An 18731-nucleotide genomic window follows, 5' to 3' on the forward strand; every position below is an offset into this window, starting at 1 on the left:
CCAGTTCAATGATGGTGCTACTTTCACGTGCCAGTTATGCTGTGTGTGTGTGTGTGTGTGTGTGTGTGTGTGTGTGGTTGTGTGTGTGGTTGTGTGTGCCTGCTTGCATGCCTGACTGCATAGGGACCAGGGCAGCATGGTACTGGTACCTAGCGTCAATGGGCTGATTGTATACAGAAAGCTGATGTCACCTCTCTGGCCTTGCTTGCGGCCACGTGGAAAGAAATGCGACTCAATGACATGCCCATTTACCCATGCTTTAGATTCACTAGGATATTTCCATCCACTTTTTCAGCTTATGAGGTCGTAATACAGGCTTCTTTTTTTTCCTTCACAACACACACACTGTTTTTTAGTCAGGAACAGTTTGAGAATGCTCAATAACCGAGGGATTTTTTTTAAAAATCTGTTCATTTGACCAACTTCTATGGGCTAACTACATTCATCTGTCTCACCAGTTACATCTTCCGTCTGAGCTGCACACGGCTGGGCCAGTGGGCAATTGGCTACGTAACGGCAGATGGAAACATACTCCAGACCATTCCCCACAATAAACCCCTCTTCCAGGCCCTCATTGATGGCTTCAGGGAAGGATTGTAAGTGCCACCCCATCTTGCTTGATTTCTTTGTGTCCAACCTGGGTTTTGTCCTTTCTTGAGGTCTCTGGCTCCGTCCCAATACTCTCCTGTAGCCCTACCACTCAGTCCTAACCCTCTGTTTTTCGCACCCCCACATAGTTAAGGGTGTCCCAGTTTTATTTGCGATGGAAGGGTAGTGTTTATCTAGCCCTCCAAATGGCCTTCCAAACAGCATTTCCAGATGCAGACTCGAAAACGAGTGGTTGAAAATAAGGGGTTGAGTGAATGCATTGCGAACTGTGGCTGAAGCAGATTGACCGTGGCTGCAGTTGCCATTAAAAACATGTACAAATGTATTTATTAGTAAATGATTATGCAAAATATCTTAACTCAGTTGTTAACTCAGTTGGAATAGCTTAGTATAATGTTCATACAATAGATTATGTAACTGCATCAACTGTGTCTTCGGTTTAACTCATTGCTGAGCTATGCTATGTTGCTTATTGCATGTTTTATTGTTGATTGTACTGATGTTTTATTACTGCTTTGTTGTTTTTTGTATGTTTTATTACTGATCATTTATGATGTAAGGTCAGTTTGAGTGCCATTAACTGTATTATTATTATTATTATTATTAAAAATAATAATGATATAATAACTAATAAACTAACTAAAAACTAAAAAACTAATTAATAATAATAGCAGCATGAAACTGTCTTCCAACTGAAAATCACATTTTTGAACATATTACTAAGTCTAGCACCTCCACATTTCACCTGGATCCAATTCCCACAACCCTAGTTAAAACATGCCTGCCCTCGATCATCTCCCTGATAACCTTCATCATCAACTCCTCTCTGTCCAGTGGTACAGTTCCCCCTTCACTGAAGGTTACCATAATCAGACCAACTCTGAAAAAACCTAATTTAGATTCTAATGACCAAGACAACTACTAGCCTATTTCCAATTTACCATTCATCTCCAAAATCCTTGAGAGGGTAGTTGTATCTCAACTCCAGATCTACCTTGATAACAATAATCTCTTTGAGCAATTCCAGTCTGGCTTTCACCCCATACATAGCACAGAAACAGCCCTGGTTAAGATCACTAATGACCTCCTTCATGCAGCTGACTCTGGTCTACTTTCTATGCTCATCTTCCTTGACCTTACCGCAGCCTTTGATACGATATCCCATCAGCTCCTCATGGAGTTGGGGGCACTGTGCACTGGAGTTGGGGGCACTGTGCATCAGTGGTTTGGTTCCTACCTTACAGACAGGACATATTTTGTACAACTTCAGAATTAGCAGTCAGAAAGTTTGATAGTTCCGCATGGAGTTCCACAGGGTTCAGTGTTGGGGCCACACCTTTTTATTATTTACCTCCTCCCTCTTGGCAACATCTTCTGGCACTATGGTATCCAATTCCACAGTTATGCTGATGATACACAGCTTTATGTATCTACTAAGCCCACTTCCACACTCCCCTCCAGTACCCTCACTGCTAGTCTCCATGATATATAGATATGGATGACTAACAATTATCTGAAATTCAACAGTAGTAAAACTGAGCTACTCCTCACTGGCACTAAAGCTACACTCTCAAAAACTATTTGCTCACTCCCCATTGCTGGAGCCATCATACCTGTCTCCTCTCAGGCTGAGAGTCTTGGTGTTATCCTAGATAGTACCCTTTCCTTTTCCAGTCATATAAACAATGTCTCCTGGATTGCCTTTTTCCATTTACAAAATATTTCCAGACAACGCCCCGCTTTAACACAACACTCCACAAAAGCCTTAGTCAATGCTTTGGTCACATCACGCATTGTCTATTGCAGTGCAATCCTGGCAGGCATCCCCAACAAACTTATTCACCAACTTCAGCTCATCCAGAATTCTGCAACACGGCTTATTACACATTCAGAGTCCACTGAACTTGTCTCTCCCCTGCTGATTCAATTACACTGGCTTCCTGTGTCACAGCGGATTAACTTTAAAGTTGTATTAACATTCAAAACTCTTCATAATCTATCCCCTGCTTATCTCACAGACCTCCTTCAGACTTACACTCCATCTCACTCCCTAGTCTTCACCAGCAGGTATATTGGCTCTACCAGTCATCAACCTCAGCACAATGGGTGCCAGGGCTTTCTCCTATGCTGCACCCAAACTCTGGAACTCCATTCACCATCACATCCACATACTGGACTCCATTACAGATTTCAAAACTGCTCTCAAAACTCACCTTTTTAAACTTGCATACTCACTTTAACAGCATTAACAGCATCAAATTCATCTTTTTTTAACTCCTGTTGATGTATGCTCTATTGAATACTGTGTGTTTTATTGTTGATTGCACTAATTTTTTAACTGCTTTGTTTTATTGTATTTGCTGTACTGTGACCTTGAGTGTCATGAATGGCGCCTTTAAATAAAACCATTATTATTGTTGTTATTGTTAATAATAATAATTGATAACTGATTCTTCACAACAAACATCTTACGAAAATCACTGTGTACGATTTCTATAGAAATTGGGGAACAAATGACGCTAGGATGAAGATTGTACGAATCAAAAACTACAAAAAATGCTGTTAAAGGCATGTCACAAAAAATAATTAAAACAAGTCACCGAAGATGTCATTCAACAAAAAAAGAATCAATCAGGTCAAAGGTGCATGAAAATAAGGCATTGAGACATGCATTCATATATTTTCTTGTTTTTTGTTTATGTTCTTAACACTTTCCATAGATTTTTAAAAAGATAATTATTTTTAAAAAAATGAGTAAAATTAGATTTGACCCCTTTTCATTTGCAAATGTGAATGCGATAATTACCCAATAAAATTACCCATTAAAACCAAGTTGATTAAATCAGAATTGCTTCCTGACAAGCTGTCCATGTAAAGGAGAATATCAATGAGTTGAGACGATGGTATACCAGACATTTTATGTCAATAGAAAGTAGATACCGGTGGTATCTAGCTGATTACACATTCTTCTTGTGGCATTTCGCTGGTTACTCGGCTACTGATGATGTAAACGAGCAGTGTCCCATTTCATAGTTAAATAGTTTTCTCTCTATCCGTCGTAGCTTCTTTCTGAAGGGCCATTACCCAGTTGAGGGCACTAAAACAAGGGGTAGTGTTACAGCAAAAGTAATGGGATAGAGCCTCTGTGAACTTCAAGCTCTGATGTTCTCCTCCAGCCCAGCCTCTGTCCCAGAATCTGGCATGTTCCTGGCTTTTATTTGATGCATTTTTAATCCTCAATCTTACAGCTCAGTCTTCTGTCATAGACAGGGCTACTCTTACTGCTAATTTCTTTAGTTTCTCTCTGCTTTGACCCTGTAAAGAGTTCATCTTACTGTGCTCTTTGCTACTTCATTTGGCATCCCACAATGCAGTCTGCCCGTCAAGCTATAAAACCAATCCAGGCATATCATTTTGCTTGTTCCCATTATTGCACTGTTATCATAAGGAGAGTAGAGATGTTGGTTTTATAATATACTGCTCACTCAGTGGTTAGGCTGGCCAGCATAATGCCTGTCTTTCAATGCTAGCCTTAATTTTTTTGTATAATGTAAGCTGTGGTTTGGCATGTCCAAACCTGTTATCAAATGCTAATCTAGACTGAGAAAGCTTATACAGCACATTAACTTCATCTACAAAACATTTATGAAAAGGAATTTTCATAGTCTGATTCATTTGTGAAATAGTCAGATACTTGGATCATTGTAGTGATGGTGGCATAATTGGTTGTCATATTGAATGAATGAATAAAGTGAAAAGACGTTTTTATTACCTCAGCCTGTACAGGATACATATAATGTAAACATCACATGTAAAATGATCTTGATAACTTAAATATAAAAGATACAAATTAGAATTTAGATTACTGTTCAAAGAAGGGAATAGCGTGTGTGCGCATGTGTGTTTGTGTGTGTTTCTTCCTACTAATCCTGTGTCCCCCACATCTCTAGCTATTTGTTCCCTGATGGGCGAACCCAGAACCCAGACCTGACAGGACTGTGTGAGCCTTCGCCTCAGGACCACATCAAAGTCACACAGGTCGGAGTGCTGTGTTGAAAAATTATTCCCCTTCACCAATCATTCAGACTACATCATCAGTCTTAAAAGGGATAAAGATTTCAGAGGGTTTCCAAGGATTGTGGATTTAATTTATTAAAATTAAGTCATTTTCAGTATTTTGGTTTTTGATGCAAAAGTACTCACTATTCCAATTGGATAAACATCTGTTGCTTTTTTTTAACTTTAATTTCCTGATTGTGCTCCTGATTTTTCTTCATTTCATACCGAGTTCTCCTTTGAGCACTGCGATGATTAAGTATGTATAGACTCATTTTATCTTGACATAGCATCAAAACAAAGAACTATCGCTGGGCTTTAAATTGGTACCCTAAGTCTTGTGTTCCACATTTTCTAGGCTCCTCCAAAGAAATCACAGGGATCATCAGTGAAACATAAATGTCTCTATTTTGGGGCACTGAAAGTTTCAAGTTGTTTCTGGCTTTGTTTTGTTTTTTTTTCCTCTTCAGGAGCAATATGAGCTGTATTGTGAGATGGGTTCCACCTTCCAGCTGTGTAAGATCTGTGCCGAGAATGACAAGGATGTGAAGATTGAACCCTGTGGTCATCTCATGTGTACTTCCTGTCTCACTGCCTGGCAGGTATGAATACAGCTGTCAGTGAATGAGTAGGATTTTGCGGCTTGATGTGAACTTGTGTCTGAGGAATTTTTAAACAGTGCATTTTCATCCAACAGTGTTTCACAGGGGCAACAGACATAAAGACAGATGGCCTCTCTCTCAATTTGATGTCTTCTGACATTTCTCTTTGTCCTAACAAGCATTTTTCTTTCTCGTCTGTCCACCAGGAGTCGGAAGGTCAAGGAACAGGATGCCCTTTCTGTCGCTGTGAGATCAAGGGCACCGAACCCATTGTGGTGGACCCCTTTGACCCCAAGGACAATAGCGGGGGCTCCTACGGAGGCTGCAGGGGCATGTTCGGGGCTGAGGGCGCCCCCTCTCCCAGTTACGATGACGATGACGATGACCGGCTAGACGACCCCCACCTCATGATGAGTAAATTGGCTTGTGCCAAGGTAGGATTGGAGGAAGGTGGTAAACTGTGGTATAATAAAAATAAGGATTTTCTCATAGTTTTTAGGTAAGATCTGAGGTAAGCTGCCAAATTATTTGCCTTGGATAGAGGGTCGAGTGCTTGGCTTAGTGGTTCTGAAGCCCTTTCTCCCTCTGGATCCACCTCCAGGCTTCCCACAGTCCTCAGTTCTTTTTCTGTTCTTCTAAGAGAACCATCTCCTCACAGCTAACACTCTCTGTTTTACCCTTTTTTGTTTTATGTATTTATTTATTAATTTATTTTGGGTAAGCCCCGAGCTCACAGCTTATATCAAAAGTCTTTTATCTCTCTCTGTTAAGGTGCACAGATAGCAGCACCCCCCATGCCTGTAGCTATTTGATGAGTGGGACAGACTCTTTTCTGACATCTTTTATGTATCTCTGAGGAACTCGCCAGTAGACTGTAGAGTATGTGAATGCATGAGATCTAACACAACCACTTTAATGTGGTACCTGGTATTTCTTTGGCTTTGATTAGCAAAGCTAACCATTGGCACCTTACGAATCCATGACAACTTCTCTTACTGTATATGTACAAAAAACTTCGTAAGAGACTTGGCAAAATGGGCTCCAGCATCCCGCAACCCCAATTGGGATAAGCGGCTTGGATAATGGATGGATGGATGGCTATTTGAGGGTGAAAGAGAGTAATCACTGTAGAACACAGTAGCCATTGAACAATAAGGAAAATGCAAGAAAAAACATGATTTACAATGTATCCTCTTGTTTAGTTCACAGCATTTTTGGGCTTTAAACATATGGCAACATCTGAAGTTGTGTGGTTGGACAAGATGGGTGAATTGGGAATTTAGATTGAGAAATGGTACAAAATCAACATGAATACTCTGACATCAAGAGATCAAATTTATTATTTCAAGATGTAGTTAGTGAACCCCAAGTTGGCTTCAAATTGTTGTATATGGGCTTTACAATTTGATTAAACTTGTCATGAATTGTGCTGTTTTATGTGTGTCTTCCAGGTAGAGCGTCCACCTTCACCCATGTCCCTCACCCCCCAGTCCTCCTTGCCCCCCGTACCCCCCAGGTTAGACCTCCTACAGCACAGACCTCCCAACCCCCCTGGCGCCTCCAGCCCAGGGGTCACCACCAAGGTAATGAACCTCAAAATAAATAAAAAATAAATTGAAATTTTTTTAAACCTTTTCAGCATCACAGATAAGCAGACATGGTTATCATTACTTATTCTTACTTGCAAGCAGAGACACACGGTCTGTGGTCAAGTGATAGGATTCAACCTGTCTGTTATTCATATTTGTAGCATAGATCATTATTTATGGTGAGGGGAACATACCCAGAGTTCTGGTTACTAAATGGAATTTTCTTGTTTTTATAACCATTGGATACAACAGTAAAGATAAAATACTAGTTTTACTCTGAGCCCATCCCTCTTTCCCTTTCTTCCCTCCCCTCCAGGCGGGGTCCCACCACAAAGACAAGCCTCTCCCCCTGCCCCCAGCACTGAGGGATCTACCTCCTCCTCCACCGCCAGACCGGCCACATTCCGCAGGGACTGGCCCTGATGGGCGGCTCCAGAGGCGGCCATTACCCTGCACCCCTGGGGAGGCCTCAAGAGACAAGCTGCCTCCAGCGCCCCCCAACCGCCCCATGGCTGACTGGAACTCCAGGCCTGTTCCTAAGGCCCCAACTTCCACCTCCTCTTCCTCTGCCTCCTCCTCCTCCTCTACCCAGGTGTCCGGTCTTGGAGGGGACGTTCGAGCTGGAGTCCGAGAACTGTCCAATCGACACTCCCTCCCCCTCGCGCTGCCCTCCACCCTGGACACGCGCATGGATGCACAGAAGAACAACAGCTCCCCCAGCCTGGACCACCAGCTGGTGAGGGCTACACGAACACACACACACACACACACACACACACACATGAAATGCCACATGCTCCTTGAATCATAAAACAGTTATTATTTGATAACGTGGATGAGATTTTGCCCTTGCCTTCTAAATTATGATTGTCTCAATACAACCCAACAACTCACTGGGAAGATCTAAGGTGTCTTTGTCTTTTTACTTTTCTAGAGTTTTACAGCTGCCATTGTACAGGAATATGACAACCCCAAAGTAAAGCCCTCAGCCTCAGCCAATGCCATCTACGCTCTGGCAAACAGGTACTGCCTCAGCTCTTTCACGCCCTTCTTAGTTACTGCATCCCTCCATTCACTCCTCTCACTATTTACAATGTTTTCAAACATGTTGAATGTATCTTCACAGTTCAAAGCCAACTGGCTAATGAAAGAGCCAACTGGCTAATGAAAGAGCCTGCCTTGATTTACAGTGTCTTGCAAATGTATTCAACCCACTTGACAGTCATCACTATTTTCTGGATTATAAAAGATACTCAAACATATTTTCCCGAACAATATTGTTTTTGTGAACCCATAAGCTCTAATGTCATGTTCCTAAAGCCAAAATAAATTATGTTTCGCTGAATTTTTTTTAATGACTTAAAAACTAAAATATAGTGCTTGCATAAGTATTCAACCCCTTGTGCTCTAAAAGCTCCAAGTTTACACAAATGACAAATTATTCCTAAAACATACACAGGTAAACACAATTAGACACAATTAGTGTGCACCTGTAAGATATTAAAGTAACGGTCTCGTTTATGAGTATAAAAAACACTCTGCGTAAAATTCATTAGCTTGGCGTTAATTCCATGAGAAAATGAAGACAAAGGAGCATAATACTGAAGTAAGAGACAATGTGATTAAAAAGCAGAAGTCGGTAAAGGGATACAAAACAATAACCAAGTGTTTGCATGTCCCATGGGAACACAGTTGGATCCATATTCAGAAAGTTGACGCTTGGAGTTTGCTACCAAGCATGATAGAACTGGTTAGGATATGGGAAAAGGTTTTGTGGTGAGATGAGACGAAAGTTGAGCTTTTTGGCTAAAACTCAAAGCGTTATGTGTGGCGCAAACCCAACACTACTCATCCCCTGAAAAACACCCTCCCTACAGTGAAGCATGGCGGTGGCAGCATAATGCTATGGGGATACTTTTCATCTGCAGGCACTGGGAACCTTGTTCAAACTGAGGGAAGAATGGATGGCACTAAATACAGGGAAATATTGGAAGAAAACCTGTTGCAGTCTGCCATAAAACTGAAGCTTGCAAGAAGGTTCACCTTCCAGCAGGACAATGATCCTAAGCACAAGGCTAAAGCAGCAATGGCATGGCTCGGCAACAAAAGGGTGAATGTTTTGGAGTGGCCAAGTTAAACTCTGGACCCAAACCCCATTGAAAATCTGGCACAGGCTGAAAATCACAATCCAGAGCCACCATACGACCAACGTACAGGACCTGTACAATGGGCAAAAATTACTCTAGAAGAATGTGCGAAGCTTATACATGCTTTCCCCCAAGAGACTTGTGGCTGTTATTGCAACAAAAGGGTACTCTACAAAGTATTGATATGTGGGGGTTGAGTACTTACACAAACAGCTTTTTTCAATGTTTTTTTTTTTTTAATCTGCAGACTTTTTTCTTTTCTTTTTTTTTTTTTACACCTCTTTGCAATAAAAATACTGTTTTGGAAAATATGTGTAAGTGCTGTTGTGAAGTATGATGAAAGGGAAAAGGGTCTTCCAAAAAAAGAAGAAAATTTCATAAGAATAGAATAAAAAGAATGTAAAAACATGTAGAAAGCAAGCAATCAAATCAAGCTTACATAGATTCACTTAGAAATGTTCACAAAGGCCATGCACCAGAAACTATGGTTTATATAATCAATAAGTTGTGTACTGCACTGTGGCTTTTATGGAAATTTTGGCTCACACATGCCCCTTCAAGAAGAAGAAGATATTTTAAAACACTGTGTCCATATATCACTTTTCATTTTGTGTGTCTTCCTAGACCACCTCAGGCCCTGAGGCCAGTGGCAGGAGAGCAGACGGGTGAGAGTGATGAGGAATCGGAGTATATGATTCCTTCCTCCCGCCCTGTGTTGCCCCCCATTGCCACCCCTACTGTAGGGGAGACTCCACCGGTCCCCAGGCTTCCGCAGACCCAACCTTCAGTCCCCCTCCAGACACAAACCCAGGCCCAGGCCTGCGTTCTCAACTCACGGTACTTACTTTTTGCAGGAATTTTTTAGTTGCATTCCCTTCATCTGGTTCTTTCAAATTAAGATGGAAGAAATTGCTGTAAACTTCATTGGGGATTATCTGTTACATTATTGTTCGTCTTCTGTCACCTTTCAATTTTGATAAAGTTCTGTGTTTATGAATGTTGTGGTTTATTTCTTTTCTTTGCTATTCTAGGCTGACCCAGGCTGAACTAGATGATGGACCCCAGATGTATGAAGCCATGTACAACATTCAGGCCCAAGCCCTAACAGCCTCTCTACCACACCAGGCCAGGGACTCAGGTAGTTTGACTTTTGTCCATTACTACTTACCTGGATCAGGTGGGTGGGATTTTCTGCATGAAGTCCAAGTCATCTTTATTGATCACATACACATGGTATGTAGGTTGTGAGATTTGTAGTTCCCATACCTTCCTCTTGATTTTGTTCAGATAGCGATATCTTATAATTGAATATAAATCAACAGTGTAAAACAACATTAGTTTAAAAAAAGTTTGAAAACACCTAAGTGAAAAACAGTGAAGTTAAAGTTCCATGTAAGTGGAACGGGGGGGGGGGGGGCAGTGTGTTGGCGTATTGCACTAAAAAATGGCTTTTGCAAAGTTTTAATCCTAGTTGGGGTATTATCCAATGTGATTGGTGGAGGTGGTGAGAGTGATTGGGGGGGGCAGTGGGTCTATCCAGTGATTAGAAGTGGTGTGAAGGGAATAAAACCAGTTCTAGTCCTAATTGGGGTGTCTAGTGTGATGGGGAGGGGGGAGGGCCCTCTGTTGTTTGATGGGTAATTTTTATTGCCGTTAGTTGGGGGAAGGGCTGTCCCAGAGGTGGTTGATATTAGCCTCATTTTAGTTTTTATGTTTATATGCTCCACCAAAGGAAATCAGAAGAAAGCGTTCTGACATGATAGACCAAAAACCAGGAAACATCACATACCTCAATTGGGCAAGCATGCACAGAAAGCACTGCCTATTCTGAAAGAAGAAAGTAATCAGACAGAGGATTTACAAGACAAGTTTTCATCTGACAAACAGTTTATAGATTATTTATACCGCCCCACAGCAACAGAATGCAATTCCTTTTGGACTGGGACAGTTTATTCTGATTGAGGTGGTTACATGAGGCATTTTTATTCTGACTGGGTTGTTATTTTGATTTTTAGCAGAATGAAAGGCTTAATGTAAACATGGCTATTGAGTATCTGATGGTAATTTCTCTGTTAGTACATGGACAGAAAGGGTACAGGTTAAAGGGGTTCAGATTTTGACCCCCATTTGTATGGGCTTGGGTTGATTGTCATTACCTTTGTACCTTTTTTTATATTTTATTTTATTAAGTAAAATGTTGTATATGTTTTGTAGTGGGATGTTGTTTTTGTTAGGGCTATTGCCTGGCAGTCTGGGTGATGATGCATATTTATATACGCACATGATTTTAAGGGGGTTAGACAAAACCCTACTGTACTACATGAATGTGGAATCACAGTACAGTAGAATACGCCTACTCAGACTCCTACTTTGTAAACGTACTACTACTCCTAAATCCTGTGAGAGAGCCTAGTGTAGCTATAGAGTCTGACACTAAACTGCAGTGTCCCTATGTTGACAACCCTGCAGTCAAAGACAGGCTAGCATTCTGTGATGTGTCTGCTGAAACACCCTCCCACTTCCCCTCTGACTCATTGACCGCTATAGGTTCCATTCAAGTTGTGAAACCAACAAGTAAAAAAAAGAAAAAAAGATGCTCTAACAGAGAATGTTTGCTTAAAAGTTGAAGGAGTCCTTTTAAGGACGAGCTTGCCTTTGAAAGTGGCGTTTGAGGTACTCTATACATCTCCAAAGTGTATAATTTTGTCATGAAACCTCATATGGCACATTTCCAATGAACCACATCTGATTCTAGTCAATTTATTTGTATAGCCAATTATCACGAATTACAAACAAAAATTGCCGTAGTGGGCTTTATAGCAACACAATATCCTGTCCTTAGAGCCTCACTTTAGATAACGAACAACTCCCTAAAAACAAAACTTTAGAGAAAATAGGAAGAACCCTCTCCCTGCATCATTGTTGTTTACCTTGCTAAGGTCTTTGTGCCTCTTCTTATCCAGATTATTCCGAGCTACCCCCTCCTCTGGCCTTGACCAATGGTCCCCGGGACCCCGCAGGTGAGGGGGGAGAGGAGGAAGAGAATGGATACGACTTTCCTAAATCCTGGCTTCCTGTGGCCCCTACACGACGGCCACCATCAGAGATAGGGGGCTCATCGTCCTCTTCCTCATCCTCTTCTTCGTGCTCATCCTCTTTAGCTGCCTTCGGCCGCCTCTCTTTAGACGCAGATGCTGGAGCAGCAGCACGTAAGTTACTTTGTGATTGTTTAAGCCTTGGTTTTATTTATTATTCTATTATAGTAAATAAAGAAAATACACTTAATTATAATTTCTTACAATAGAGATTTTCTCCATTAATTGCATCAACCCGTTTTTGTGTGTGTGTGTATATACACTAAGCAAAAATTCTAACACCAACACTTGGATATTTCAAAGATTTTATGAAACTAAAGTGCATAAATGGAAACACATCAGCTGAAAATGATTTATTAGGCACTTAACCATCAATATCACATCATTTCAGCTACAAATATACCTTGGTTGGTCACAGATACCCCCAAAATGAAAGGTCGGGTCATGGAACAGAATTACGAGTCAGTATCTGGTGTAACCAGCATTTGCCTCATACAGCACAAAACATCTTCACGTAGTTTATCGGGTTGCTTATTGTGGATTGCTGTCCCACTCCTCTTCAATGGCTGTGCGAAGATGTTTGATATTGATGGGAACTGGTTGATGTGTCTTATGCACTGGTCCAGAACATCCCAAGCATGCTCACCAGTGACATGTCTGGTGAGTATGCAGGCCATGGAAGAACTGGGATATTTTCAGCTGCCAGATATTCAGTACAGATCCTTGCAATATGTGGCCGTGCATTATCATGCTGAAACCTGAATTGATGGTGGCAGATGAATGGCACAACAATGGCCCTCAGGATCTCATCCCGGTATCTCTGTGCATTCAAATTTCTGTTGACAAATTGCACTAGTGTTCTTTGTCCCTAAGATATGCCTGCCTACAATACCAAAACCTCGCCACCTCCACAGGCCAATCTGTCAACATTGGCATAAGCAAACCGCTTAGGCTCACAGCACCATACACACTGCCTTCCATCTGCCTGATACAGCTGAAAACAGCATTCATCACTGAAGAGGACCCTTCTCCAGCATGCCAGGGGCCATCACTGGTGAATGTTTGCCCACTCAGGATGGTTAAGGAGCCGTGCAGCATTCTAAAGTAGACTGTCATCGAGCACGCAGAAGAACCTCCCTGTTTCTGACAGTTTGATCAGAAGTTCCTCGGTTGAGCAAACCAACTGTTTGATCTGTCTGTGTGGCTGGTCTCAGACGATCCTGCAGGTGCAGAAGCCAGATGTAGCGGCCATGGGCTGGTGTGGTCACGTGGTTTACAGTTGTGAGGCTGGTTGACCATGCTGTCAAAACCAGTATTCTGGGGACAGCTATAGTGCACATTCCCACAGACAGCATGCCAGTTGCACATTCTCTCAACTTTTGTGGCATCTCCGACATGATGTTGTGCAGCAAAAACTGCACGTTTTAGAGTGTACTTCTACTGATTATGTTGGCAACAGATAAAATACGATGAAATAAGATGAAATCAATGTTTTTTGGGGGGGGTTGTGCAAAATCAGCGCATTAAGCTCATAGAGCGCGTAGAAAAAAATCTTGGATCATTTACTTCATTCACCTCATGAAAAATGGGGGCAAAATAACTGTTGCGTTTAAATTTTTGCTCAGTGTATTTGAATACATATACATACAAATTATATCCCTGACACATCTGCCTTTTTGTACATATAACCTACATGATACCCAGATTTAAGACACCTATATGCCCAATGGAAATATACATTAAAAGAGAAAAAGGTAAACAAATAACATATAAGTCGTCCTAACAAACATATGGGCAAAGACTGGTTGAAAGGCAACGCCATCTGCGTTCTTTTCGAGGTTGTTCAAATGGAAATGACCACTCATCTGTAAGCAAAAAGCAGTGATGGGGGTTAACACTAATGCCCGACCCTCCCCACACACATGCAGTCGCCGACGTCAGGTCACATTGGGAAAAGTTTTTAGAAGAAAATTGCATTTTGATGCTAAAACATGTGCACTTTGACCAAAATTTGAATATTCAGATTTGAATACATAGGGAACACTACTGGGAAGTCACAGAATAATATAAAAACCTCAAAAACACAACAACAACACAAAAGGCATCCAGGTAGCATAGCGGTCTATTCCGTTGCCTACCAACACAGGGATTGCCGGTTCGAATCCCCGTGTTACCTCCACCTTGGTCGGGCGTCCCTACAGACACAGTTGGCCATGTCTGCGATTGGGAAGCCGGATGTGGGTATGTGTCCTGCTCGCTGCTCTAGCGCCTCCTCTGGTCAGTCAGGGTGCCTGTTCGAAGGGGGCAGGGGACAGCGTGATCCTCCCATGCGCTACAACCCCCTGGCGTGACTCCTCATTGTCAGGTGAAAAGAAGCGGCTGGCGACTCCACATGTATCGGAGGAGGCATGTGGTAGTCTGCAGCCCTCCCCGGATCAGCAGAGGAGGTGGAACAGCAACCACGATGGCTCGGAAGAGTGGGGTAATTGGCTGGATACAACTGGGGAGAATTAAAAAAAAAAAACATTAAAAAAATGGACCCCCCCCCCCCCCTTTATGTCATTACAACCCCCATCCCCTATGCTACATCCAGCTAAAAAAGTATATAGTAAACATAACACAAATCCAGGTCACCATACTCTGAAAGAGAATTTATTCTCTTAAGGTTTTCTTTTTCATCTAATCATTTAGGACAAACGCAGATTTTTGTTATATATCTCACACTAAATGGTTAAACAGTTAATTGCTTGGTCACCTGAGTTTTGTTGAAACCACACACCATCATTGTCTTACTCATTTTCCCAGAATTCTCAGAGTCAAGTGAAGCGCCAGAGAGACCTCCGAAGCCCCTGCCCAGACGAATTAACTCAGAGCGCCGACCGAGCCCTGTTCCACCTGTCCCTGTCCCACCTGTTCTTGGGGCAACAGGGGGAGGTGGTGGAGCTAATCCCCAGATCAGTAGTGAGATTGAACACCTGATGAGCCAGGGTTACTCCTACCAGGACATCCAGAAAGCATTGATGATTGCACAGAACAATATTGAGATGGCCAAGAACATCCTACGTGAGTTCGTCTCCATTCCCTCCACCGCACATATTCTTACATAGCATACTCTTCTTATGTCTCTCTCACGTTCGCACTCTTGCCCAAGCTTGGCCCTGCCCGGGTAGGTTCAGTTTGGCACAGCCCAGCCCCAACCCTGCTCAGCCCAAAGCTCATTGCCTGCAGCACTGCCTCTAGTGCTGGCTGATGCTCTGTGCCCCTGTGGATTTTAACTGGCTGTCCTTCGTGAGCTCACAGCCACTGTGGGACTTTGTGCCCTGCACTCCACGCGCTTTCGACAGTGTCTGGCCTCATTTAAACTGTGCTACAGCAGGCCCTTTCTCCAAGTAAATATCTCTAGGACTGAGTAAACAGGTGTGGAACGATGAAAGGAGAGTACATGATGGAAGACGCTCGTACCGAACCTTGTAAGACCAATTCATATGCTCCATTTTGAAGCCTCTTGCTGAAAATGTAACCAACACCTCACAAGCAAAACTAAAATGTATGTCAATATGAAAGTTTAATATATGAGTAAATATATATTAAATGTGTATAATATATACGTACATATACAGTATGTGAAAAGGAGTTCAGCTCCGTTTTGCTGTCAGTACAAGTGACATGGATGGACAAGGAGCAGGTCAAGGGGGGCTCTTTCAAACCCTCTATCTGAGTAAGATATTCCTTACCACCATAGGTGCTTTCCACTCAAAAAAAAGGAGAGAAGACAAGTACCATTGTGGAAGAGGAGGGGTGGTGAGGTCCTCCTCACTTTATCAGTTTTTTTAGCAGTTGCTCACCAGACATACAGCTGAACTTTACAGTCCCGGCTCGGCCTCTTATGGCTTTTGATAAATGATTGCTTTGGTACCTTTTTATTTTCTAAGGAAAAAAATGTATTTGTCATGTTGTAGCATGATATTGGTTGACTGTTGGGCAGCCCAGGTTGGTGATGTGTGTGTGTGTGTGTGTGTGTCTGTGTGTCTGTGTGTTTGAACAAGTGCACATGTATGCGTGCACTTGCAAGGAACCTCACACTTGCCAGAGCTGATCTTCAAAATCCCGTTTTCAGACAAACCCCTTCTCTTGTACAACATGAATGTGGAATCGCAGTATAGTAGAATACTCCTACTTTGTAAACGTACTACTACTCCTAACTCATGTGGCAGAGTCTAGTGTAGCTATACATAGAGTCTGGTGTTAAACAAAGAGAGTGTCCCCATGTTGACAACCCTGCAGCAAAAGACAGGCTAGCATTCTGTGATCTGTGTCTGCTGAAACACTCTGTCTCACTTCCCCTCTGACTCATTGACCGCTATGGGTTTCAGTTTATAACAGCCCAGTTCAATGTTGTGAAGCAAACAAGGAAAAGAAAAAAACATGTCATTGATTTACTTTGATAATATATTATTGTAATATGATCATAAATACTGTTATGATTAATTCAGAAGTGCTTCACTGCTGCTACTATTGTTAGTGCTAAACAATTAAGCCTTAAATGTACATTTGTGAATAATTGTGTTTAACCATCTTTTCTTTTCTTTATAGTGACAGTATCATTGGTGTTTCTCCAGACAGTAATGTAGCATACTTGAAAGTCCGAGCAGTTTGTGAACCCTCAGCCTCTCAAGCTGACTTCTCTTCAGTGTTGTAAACCTTTTTTTTTTTTACAGTTATGTCTCTACAGGTTAGACTCAGCATAGCAGCATACACTTGCTCAACTTGAAAGCAAACTAAATGAATGGAATATGATGATTAGGCATGTAATTATTCATTCAGGCATCTGCTTGGAGTGTGCCCTGTTGAAAGGGAGTATAAAAGTAGGCTCATGGGTTTGCTGGCCCACTGCCCAATCTACATTTTAAATCAGTATTTGGGCCAAATGTAAGAAGTAACTCAGGAATAATTTGCATCCAAACTAGTGGCTTTCACCCCGGCTGTCCTGGCTAGACCGTATTATGTCAGATGAGATGAAAAAATTGCCACACAAAACATCGGCATTGATAGCAGTTGTAACACTTGCTGCCATTGAACCATGCCCAAGCAGGGGACATGTGGCCAAAAATATCCACGCAATGAAGTCACACAAGTAGCCTATCTATATATTTATATATACTTTTTTTTTTAATCACAAAATAACTTGCACATTTTACTTATTTCCCATGTTCAGGACAAGGGACAGCAGTTTGATTTCTAGGTACTATGGATGGATGGATGAATGAATGGATAAATGAATGAATGCAATGAGCTTTTGATTTACTTTGACTGCCTCTCCCAGCATATGAAGAATGTTAATGGGTGTAAATCGAGTCAATAGCTTGTTGGCCCTAGCTTTTATTGTACAATGCTGTCTTTTGACTGGAACGTATCTCTTTGTGCTGTCTGGCCATGTTCTCTCTGTTCCTAGTTGCCTTGAGAAACTCATTGAAAAACCTTTTCAATGCATTGTTATAATAGACAGTGGATGGGGAGGATTGTTCTGAAGCACTCCCAGTCCCTTGGATCATAAATACTGTACCAATGTTCTCTTGATGTTCTGAGACATGTATGTCTTTGTCATGTGTTATTTACCTTTTTTTTCAAACAGTATACCAGTTTTGTTAAGTGCTATGATACTGTCACTCTAAAGAAAAGCAAATTGTATAAAGTTACTGACGTAAAAGAAATGGCTATATTTTATTTCATTTTGCATTCCTGTACATGTCAGAATTTAATTATTTTGTTCCAAAGGTTTTGTTTACGTTTGTGAATAACAATGTGAGCAGTGCCATATGTTGAGAATTTTTAGCAGGTCCCTCTCCGTTGTATGATAAGGCCTCGTTTCTGAAGGGTACGTCGGTATTGTGCAGTGCCCGTTTTAACCGCTATGGGGAAGATGTCCCAGTATTGTTTCTGTTGATCTGTCCACTCTGCCTTGTCAGTGGCATCAACGCTCATATGAGAGCACAAGCGCTGATCTCTATAATGAATAGGCCTCAGGTTTATTTAAACCATCTCAGTCACAATTCCCTGAAAAGTAAAAACAGATCGAGGTCAGAACTGCTCCTCAGACGATGCTCGGTCTAGTCCGTCATCTCCAGAAGAGGGAGCCATTGTTCCATGTTGCCATGCCGCTTTTCATCAGTCAAATGAATTTCATTAACTTTTTGATGGTTTTTAATGCTCATATCAATTTGGAAGTATGCACCGTGCTGTTAATAAAATGAGAAGCAAAGTCATGGTTTTTCTGTCTTGTCTGGATATATTCAAAGCATACATTTAGCACAAGGGTATTAAATTCACTTTCACACAAGTTGGGAATACGATGGCAAAGAATTTTAAATAATGACGAACCCACGATAGAATCTCCAAAATAAAAAACGATACAAAAAAGAGAACCATTTATACATAATACGCTATACACGTTACAATGAGGGAGAAAACATACTTGAAAAAGTAATATTGTGTGTGTGCATGTGTGAGATCCTGTTTGGGGTAAGGGCTAAGTGAGTGTGTGTATGTGAGAGCTACATCTAAAAATTTGTTCGACAAAACTTTAATTTTGATTCCGACATATAAATCAGATTGGCAATGTCATAAACGAATCGC

The 18731-nt window shown here is 41.6% G+C and overlaps 1 protein-coding gene across 1 annotated transcript in view; it reads left to right on the forward strand.

The window, feature by feature from the left end:
- The window catches only part of cbl (Cbl proto-oncogene, E3 ubiquitin protein ligase), a 91962-nt gene extending 73605 nt beyond the window's left edge, over positions 1–18357 (forward strand). The window contains exons 6-16 of the mRNA XM_056283389.1: positions 459–596; positions 4560–4647; positions 5136–5267; positions 5474–5701; positions 6719–6850; positions 7173–7592; positions 7791–7879; positions 9628–9840; positions 10035–10141; positions 11967–12212; positions 14904–18357. Of these exons, the coding sequence (XP_056139364.1) occupies positions 459–596; positions 4560–4647; positions 5136–5267; positions 5474–5701; positions 6719–6850; positions 7173–7592; positions 7791–7879; positions 9628–9840; positions 10035–10141; positions 11967–12212; positions 14904–15205 (2095 nt within the window). The 3' untranslated portion in view covers positions 15206–18357. The remainder of the gene's footprint in view (positions 1–458; positions 597–4559; positions 4648–5135; positions 5268–5473; positions 5702–6718; positions 6851–7172; positions 7593–7790; positions 7880–9627; positions 9841–10034; positions 10142–11966; positions 12213–14903) is intronic.
- The last annotated feature ends 374 nt before the right edge of the window (positions 18358–18731 follow it).

This window comes from Lampris incognitus, chromosome 7 (assembly GCF_029633865.1).
Source record: "Lampris incognitus isolate fLamInc1 chromosome 7, fLamInc1.hap2, whole genome shotgun sequence".
NCBI classification, from domain to species: Eukaryota; Metazoa; Chordata; class Actinopteri; order Lampriformes; family Lampridae; genus Lampris; species Lampris incognitus.